Source organism: Venturia canescens, chromosome 5, assembly GCF_019457755.1.
Source record: "Venturia canescens isolate UGA chromosome 5, ASM1945775v1, whole genome shotgun sequence".
Taxonomy (NCBI): Eukaryota; Metazoa; Arthropoda; class Insecta; order Hymenoptera; family Ichneumonidae; genus Venturia; species Venturia canescens.
Window position 1 is genome coordinate 8,230,915 of NC_057425.1, and position 8,346 is coordinate 8,239,260.

General features: G+C 40.5%; 1 protein-coding gene across 5 annotated transcripts; it reads left to right on the forward strand.

The window, feature by feature from the left end:
* Positions 1–223: 223 nt before the first annotated feature.
* Positions 224–7,531, forward strand: LOC122410427 (synaptic vesicle glycoprotein 2C-like). 5 transcript variants are annotated; one of them, XM_043418546.1, is made up of 13 exons: positions 224–1,003; positions 1,256–1,567; positions 1,656–1,709; positions 1,985–2,146; positions 2,277–2,439; positions 2,765–2,886; positions 4,328–4,569; positions 4,725–4,885; positions 5,140–5,320; positions 5,527–5,644; positions 5,866–6,025; positions 6,316–6,443; positions 6,523–7,531. In XM_043418546.1, the coding sequence occupies exons 2-13, from the start codon at positions 1,498–1,500 to the stop codon at positions 6,612–6,614; spliced, it is 1,653 nt and encodes a 550-aa protein (XP_043274481.1). In that variant the 5' UTR covers positions 224–1,003; positions 1,256–1,497; the 3' UTR covers positions 6,615–7,531. The 5 variants fall into 5 exon arrangements, with proteins under 5 accessions (XP_043274481.1, XP_043274479.1, XP_043274480.1 ...); XM_043418544.1 differs by having other exon boundaries at positions 224–701; XM_043418545.1 differs by having other exon boundaries at positions 224–630.
* Positions 7,532–8,346: the final 815 nt, after the last annotated feature.

Genomic DNA, 8,346 nt, shown 5'->3' on the forward strand with positions numbered 1-8,346 from the left:
AATTTGCTTTATCACCGAAGCTTATAATCGCTCGCTCGTATGCGTGAGCAAGGAGCTGGGGAATAACGAGCAAACTCATCAGATCGTTTGATCCGTTTTTATTGGGTCGTATTCGCCGTAATGCAACAGTCCGAGACGACGACGCGTCTGACGTATTTCTGTTCGGCTCACGTGCTCCTCGCCGCTAGTGAATCGCGGGAAGCACGCCAGATACACGATTCTCTCAACTCGACGCACGGGCGACGCAGTCCGAGAGGCTCTCGGAAGCAGCGTTTTTCGCATAAACGTTCGCGCGCGCACAAACGTCCAGTTTCTCATTGTCCCGTCCGGGGATCAGTGTCGCAACAGTCTTCGTAATTGATTTCCTCGTCGATATACGCGCGGCCCAACGATACGAAGAATAAGACGAGTTTGCTGCTGTCGGGACGCAGTGTTCGACGCCGCTGGGGACAACAACTATGTCGCGTCGTGCCATTTACAGAAAAACGACAAGATCATCGTACACGTTCCATACGACGGCTGATTATGAATGGTTAATCAGCTTTTAGAGGGGAATTCAAGATTTTATTCACACTCGTGCGCGCGCGGTGGGAGAACTGTCTCGCGGAGCAGGAACAGTGAAACAAAAAAGTGAGAAGGCGATCCAGTCGCGATCAGCAGCTCTGAAACTTCCTGCGACATTTTTCCACGAACCGGGACACGTACGATCGATTTCCATTTCCGCAACAATTCGTTTAAGCCCCCCTTTAAATTTCGACGATCTCGTACTTTCGTTAATTCGTCGACGACACTGGATCCTAAATCGAGTTGGCTTCGGAAAAAGTCGTTTGACTCGAGTCGTTTTTAATGAGGCGTCGCCGCGTCACTCCGCCGGCTCCGGGACTGTCAATTATTTTTTAAATCGACTCGGATTTCTCGAAATTCCGAACGGAATTATCGTCGTCTGAACTATCGTCCAGGAGTTTTTGAGCTCAGCACCGTTTACTTTTGATTCGTTTATCAAGTATTGAATAATTCAAAACAATCTATTGGTTCGAAGCTGTTATTTCTCTCGGTATCTCCGAAACGATTACGTTCAACACTGTGAAATATCAAACGTCTATCCGTCCGACGAAACGGCCCGATTTTAGGAACTGTCATTCGTCGAATTGGCAGGCGCAGTATCCGAAATCAAACGATTCACTGAGCACACGAAACACTGTAATTATCCTAGCAAATTGTTTGTTCACGTTGTTGAATTACTTTGGGTTTTCAGGTGAGCGTGCGAAGGGACGGTTATGTTAACCACCGTACTGCGATACCCTGCTTCGTTAGAAATGTTTGGAAACTTGGATCTCGACGCGACAAAAGATTCTCTGTATAAAAGATAGCGCGACAGTGAGAGCGCCGTTACTGCGAGCCGGAGTCTAACAGTTCACAGCTTCGAGCTCGCTCGAAGACTCTTTTAGACGATTCGTTTTTAACTCAAGGCCCGTACACGTGTACAAAACTGTGATAATGGTAGCGAATGGAGTCCGAAATGACACCAGAAATAACTCGATCTCAGGAGTGTTTACTAATGAAACGCGTAATTTTCAGTTTTATCGTGTATTTCGAAAATATGTCGGTTTGTTGTTCCGAGACGAGGTGTAATATATTTCTTTTTGTGGACACAGGTATTCCAAATAACGACGGGCCAGCTGACTACGAAAAAGCGATCGCAGCGACGGGTGAGTTTCCTCGTTGTCAAAAGATCCACGCGAATAGTGCTCCCGTTGAAAATTCAAGTTTAGCGTAACTCAGTTTGGACTTTTGAAAATAATTTTCCACTTTGGAGCGACGATTACGAATACGAATCGTAGAACTCGATAATTCGACCTTTTCGTTTCTCGAAACGATTAGCGTTCGTTCGGCTGTCTAATGTAAACACGAAGATTTGAGAGATCTCCAACAATGACGACACCCAATTGAACGGTCCAATGAACTCGAAAATTTGCACAATTAGGTTTCGGCACGTATAATATTGTTCTCTTACTGGCAACGATACCGGCCGGCTTGGCGAGCAATTTCGATGTGACGACGGCGGCATTTATCTTGGCATCTGCCGAATGCGACCTTGAACTCACCTTAATACGAAAGGGAGCCTTGGTCTCTGCGGTTTACATCGGTAAGAATCCCTCCAATATTTTCCACCTTCGACGACACGAAGTCGCCGTCGAAAGGGAGCAATTTTCACGTCGATTTCATCCTTGTTTTATTTTGTTTTGTTTTGTTTTTTTGTTTCAACCCACGGGCAGGAATGATCGTCAGCTCCTTCTTCTGGGGTTTCCTTACGGACAATGCGAGCAGAAAACCTTTTTTTATCCTTGGTTTGTTGGCTGACGTGTGCTGCAATATTCTAAGCACGACGGTCGACTCTTACCAGTTTTTTTTCCTCATTAAATTTATCACCGGTACGATGTGAGTAAATTTTTGTTCGTACAGTTAGTCGAATCGAATGCAATTTGTCGCGAGGATTTATCGAGTCATCAATTACTCAACACTTTGACAATACTTCGTCTCGTGGTTGGCTCTTTTTTCACCTTCGACATTTCCAAAGACTCTTCATAATGCACTTGCAAGATAATAATTTTCAATTTTTTATTAAAAACTACGGTTCATGAATCGAATTTCTAATGTTCAATGCCATTGGAAACGTCGTGTGTTGCTATGGAAGTTCGGGGACGAAAAGATCATGGGATTTCAATAAATATTGTTTCTTCGTGAAACCTGATTTTTATTGCAGTGTCAGTGGACCATTTGCTCTGTTGGTCCCTTATCTTGCAGAATTTCAGCCGTTATCTCGTCGCGCTAAGTTCGTCGGTTGGACTGGGTTTATTTATGGATTTGGAAATATAATTCCAGCTTGTAAGTTGTTTTCTCAATTTATAGTCATAATTATTCAAAGTATTTAAACGAATGTCAAGTCTAACGTGATGGAATTTTCATGGAGTTTTCCCTCGTTTTTTCAACTTTACTTCTCCTTCGAATAACAAAATCTCCATTTTTGTTTCTGCTCCTTCTCAAATGATGTAATACTCTGATCCACTCACTGAATTAATTATTAAAAGCAATACAATTTCAAGCTGATTCAGCAAACTTGTGCACAACTAATGAATTAACATTAAATTAGCCATCGAAGGAGCACCTTATGCCTGCTCGGGATTGTAGCACGTGTATCGTCGTATAAATTTGAATACTAGTCACTTGAGGTAAACTGGTTCGCCCATCATAATAAAGCACATAACTCCATAATTCAAATGCACTATTTTTCATACCGATATACGCTCCATTCCTTGACTCTCGCTTCATTCCAAATGCTAATATTTGATATCAGGTTTGACTTATTACTTCATCGATAAGTAAATAAATAAACGATGCATGCGTGCAGTTCGAATTATCGAGCACAGATTTTTTTTCGATCACCAAATAACGCCCTATTCAATAAATTAAAAAAAAAGAAAAATTGATTGTAAAAATGGAAATGTGATTGGATTGAAAAAATACGAAGTCATTAATATCAATAAGACTATATGAAGTTACATTAACCAAATCGGTTTTCAGATCAATTATTACGTCAAGTTTAAATAAATTTGATCAATTTTAACACATTTTCGTTGATCACATTTACCAATCCTTTTTTTTCAGCGTATCGTTGTAAATTGTATAAATTTGAGTTGTATAAATTCAATTGAGATTTTATCGCAAGTCGAATAATTTTGTTTCGTGTAGACGTTACGCGAGCTCGCTCCAAACTATCTCGTTTGTCGAATTTGAGACTCGCTTTTCGTCACAATCATCATAACAACAACGGTAATAATAGATTCACTCGCCTTTGACACCGAGCGACGAAAAAAAAAGTGAAAATACTTATGAATATTCTCTGTTGGTGCTAGCAACTGTCTAGGGACCGTCTATCTAAATGCTGCCACGTGGCAGGCGCTGGGTTCTATTGAGTTTTCAATTTTCTATGGTTGGAGATAAAGTAGACGAAGGTCATTATGAGCTATGATGGAATGATGGGGAATACGGGAGCGAAGAGATCGATATTCTCGTGATGGAAAATTTTTTATATTAATGAACGAACAACGATAATTAGATTGATTAGAAATTTATCAATTCGTCTTCGTCGAGACATAAGATTCTCTGGATCGATAAATTAACGAATTAAATTGTCGGAATCTTCGTAATCACTTAATTAACGTCAGAGACGTAAAGTTCGTTCGATGGTTGACTTAATTTTGCGTTCGCCGTCGAGCAAGAGATCAAACTACATTTTGACCGAAAAATGAATATTTTTTTTCTCTAGTTATTGGAGCGATCGTTCTGCCAATGGCGTCGCTAAGCTTTACCGTGTTCGATCATTCGTTCAACGTCTGGCGTATCTACATACTTATTTGCACAACGCCAGCGATCCTCGGTCTCGTGACTATGAGCTTTTTGCCAGAGAGTCCAAAGCAACTTATGAACAACGGGCAAACGGAGGAGGCTCTTGAACTGATGAGGAAGATGTACGCGATGAACACGGGGAATCCGCGGGAAACATTCCCTGTAAATAAACTCAAATATATTTTCGTAATCTTTATTTTTTTCCGGTGAAGATTGGAGAAATCAAGGATTTTTCATGATTTATCTAATCGCCTCGTATTCTGCATTCATTTTTTTCCCTATCATTTTGATGCGTATCTTCTAATCATTTCTTACAGATAAAAAGCATCGTCGCAGATACGAAATCAATGATGGACAGAAACAAAAGTAATTTCGAGAAAATACGAGACAGCTGGATCGATTTTAAAACACTCACACAATCTCCGTACCTCGGAACGTTTTTCGTCATCAGTTTTCTCCAATTCGGCAGCATGTTAGGGTGAGTATGAATTCCGATATGGATGACACGCCACTCGACACCGGGGAACTTGCTACTTGATAAAAACCGTGGCAGAAAGACAGAAAAGCAATCAGTAGCCACATCAAAGGTCGATGAATTTATTCTCCTCGTCTCAAAGTTGCTCAATTGACAGCCTCAGTTTTTTCTGGAATGTCCGCCTCGTTCATTGGCCAGACGTATTGTTCGGACAATAATGGACTAAAGTTGGAAATCGTATTATTTTCGGAGCGTAGATTCAACACGATGAGGCTGTGGGTACCGCACATGTTCATGATAATAAACAACTTTGATTACACGCTGTGGGATTGGTCGCGTGGTATGCCAACCATGTGCGAAATGTTGATACCGGGTGTAGTGCCGCCGGGATTGGACGATCCTACCATTTATGCAAATATCACGGACACCTGCATTCGGGTAACGTAAAACGCAACTGAAAACAATAAACTCGTCTACGAAAGCCTCCGCCCTTTTCTCCTCGCTCCCCGGCGGTGCTTTTCCTCTCGCCAATTTTCTCTTACCCTCCAAGGATCCTCTCGTTATATTTGAAATATGAGCTTTTCGAAAACTATTCTCGTTACGAGGTTGAGCCGCTTCGTTAAAACAGCATTAAACTTTTGCAGTGGCGCATCAATCCCATAATATACGTAAACTCGACGATCATAGCTGCCTCCGCAGTTGGATTTTCTTTCTTCATTGTCAGACAGCTTGACACGAGAATTAAAAAAAAAGCCATACTACGTGAGTTCACTAATTTTTTATCGTCAGCTGGAATATTCTCTTGTCAATGGTCATCAATGAATTGGATGAAAAAGCATCGTTGCTTCGGCAGCTTCTTCATCATTTTCAAAATGAATATTTTTTTCGCCTCTTTTTCATCGATTTAGTGATAAATGGGATGCGGAAGTTTTTCGTTCTCGATAAATTCAAAGTAAAATTGTACTTTTCCTTTGACTTTCCAGTCGCGGGTTTCGTTATAGGAACAATTAGCGGATTCGGGGCAAATTGGGCGCAACTAGTGCCCATAATACTGTGCCTGTGCTCGAGCATTGCCGTTGTCTCGAGAATAACGGGTAACATAGTTATCGCCATTAACGCCACCGTCATTCCAGCCCAGTTAAGGTAATACTCTTCGCCCTCGAAGTTCGAGGGACTTTGCTCCGTCGTTATCACCGCGAAATATCTCGTAAATTTTGTCTTTTTACCACCAACTTTCGTAATTGAGATTCCGAGACACTCGTATTCATTTATTTCTTATATTTGTTCCATATTAATTATTTCAATATCATTTGAATCAGATTGCAAGAGGGTTGTTAAAGATATACGAATTGAGGGCATACGCGTAGTCTTAGGGTGAGAAAAACTCGAGCAGCCGATTGTTTTTATTTGAACGAACGATGATTTTATTGAAGGGCAACTTCAACGAGCTTCGTCACGATGATCGGGAGCCTCGGCACCGTCGTAGGTAATCTAATTTGGTCGACGCTTCTTGGCCTCGATTGTGTCGTCGCTCTCATGTGGATCGGTTCTTCCCTCTTACGTGAGTATCACCGTCCTCGAGGATGAACGAAAAGCACAGAGTTTTTAACGACTAAAGCAATTTTTATTCCTCATTTCAGTCTGTGTCTTCGTCGCTCTATTCGCCTTGAAACCACCGACAGAATTACCCGAGCCAGAACCGGACGAACCCAAAATGGTGACTAGATTTTGACGGGACTTAGTTTAGATTTTAGAATCTCCAAGGGACACTTTTCAACCAAGATTTACTTTGTACACGCAACTGTCCTAGCTTAGTACCCAAACAAATTTGTACATAGCTTTATCGGTGACGACGAATTACTGAGTCAATCCGGACCACTGAACGTCCAGATGCACCTAGGAAGGAATTACGATCATGAGCGTGGGGAACTAGAGCAATAGAAGATTGAAAAGACCACTGCCTTCGATCGTAATAATTGTGAAAAAGTATTCGTTACGAGAAAAGTAACGTTTTTTCTTTCGAACTTTTGTGACGTTTTCCATAGCACGATTGGTCATGTTTTCCAAGCCAAAACTCGATGGTACTTGATAGGAAAACTTAGAGTAATAGTTCAGATTATGGAAAAATAATTGAGGGAGTTCGAGATGACGAAAGTTTGTACTTATCGATGGCAAAAAATTGCCATTTCAAGATATCGCATCGAATGGAAGAGAAAACGATTAAGTGACAAAGGATTAGTTCCCGTAGGAGCAGAGAAAACGTCCCTGCGAGTCGTCCTCGTCGTCGTCTGTATATATAATTGCCAAGAGTTTGCAAACCTCGAGTTTCATTCCCTATCGAAATTAGGATCTATCGGTGTGTACCTCAACGGTTATCCATCCATCGAAATCTCGGCACGATCCGATTTCCTATCGAAACTTACAACCTCGCGAACCGAGCTCAACTCGACACGACAATGAACTTCTCGTCAAATTCAATTACCAAGTAGAACAATAAATCCAACTCCTATTAAGATTCACGATTCCAATCTTAAAATATTAACGATTGCAATACTCTTGAGGAAGATCAATTTTTACAATACCTCTTTACGACTATACCAATGCCAATGTGCGTTCTACAGAATCAATAAAATGTTATTTTTCTATTTACTAATCGCTTGGTTCCTTTCAAATATTTCCCAACAATTTCCAATTTTATTCGAAATTTTATATTTTTGTCGTTCCTTTACTTCTTGAGAATTCGAAACAAACTACTGACAACCTTCATCCTCTATGACCATTGAAAATTTCTTGAAAATCTCTATTTCTACCTGATTTCCATCGTTAAACCTTTCCATTATAACATTATTTTTGTAGCAATGGCAAAATCCTAATGTGGGATTTTTAAATCTTTATTATTTTACACGCCATCACAATAAAGAGATTAACTCACCCGAATTTTCAGTCGTAGAATCGCTGATGGGTCAAACAACGCTATTAGCCCCATAATCCCTTCTCCTGCGTCACTCCCTAATCGAGGTTGTAACGAGCAATCCGATTTTCCTGAATTTTTGAAAGTTTTTCATGGAAAAATGCTTTCACTCTCTACTCTCTAGCAAAATAAGCCAATAAAAATACGTGAAAAATTTACCTTTCCCATCGACTCTTCACTCTTCGCCAAAAGATTTGTAAGATTAAAAAAGTTTTGCAGGAAGGGCTGAGCCCTCGAAAAACCTCGAAAGAATAATTTTTCACGAAAATTATTACTTTCCATTTTTATCTAGCAAACTCGAGAATTTAATTCGGTCGTGACATCAGACATTTTCATTCATTTTTCCGCCACTGATTTTAAATTAAGCCTCCTTTAAAATTAGCCCTTCGACTTTTCAAAATTTTTCATTTCACATCCACGAATGTATGGAATCAATCTTACAACGAGACTTTTAAGGGGTAAAAATTCCTCAGTAATCGATTACAATCATTTG

What these genes read in the sequence shown, in the direction of transcription:
- LOC122410427 (XM_043418546.1), top strand. Translation starts at nt 1,498, where the DNA reads ATGGTAGCGAATGGAGTCCGAAATGACACCAGAAATAACTCGATCTCA. An exon ending in GGTCTCTGCGGTTTACATCG is followed by an intron (nt 2,147 to 2,276) that starts GTAAGAATCCCT and finishes ACCCACGGGCAG; the next exon opens with GAATGATCGTCAGCTCCTTC. An exon ending in GTCATTCCAGCCCAGTTAAG is followed by an intron (nt 6,026 to 6,315) that starts GTAATACTCTTC and finishes ATTTTATTGAAG; the next exon opens with GGCAACTTCAACGAGCTTCG.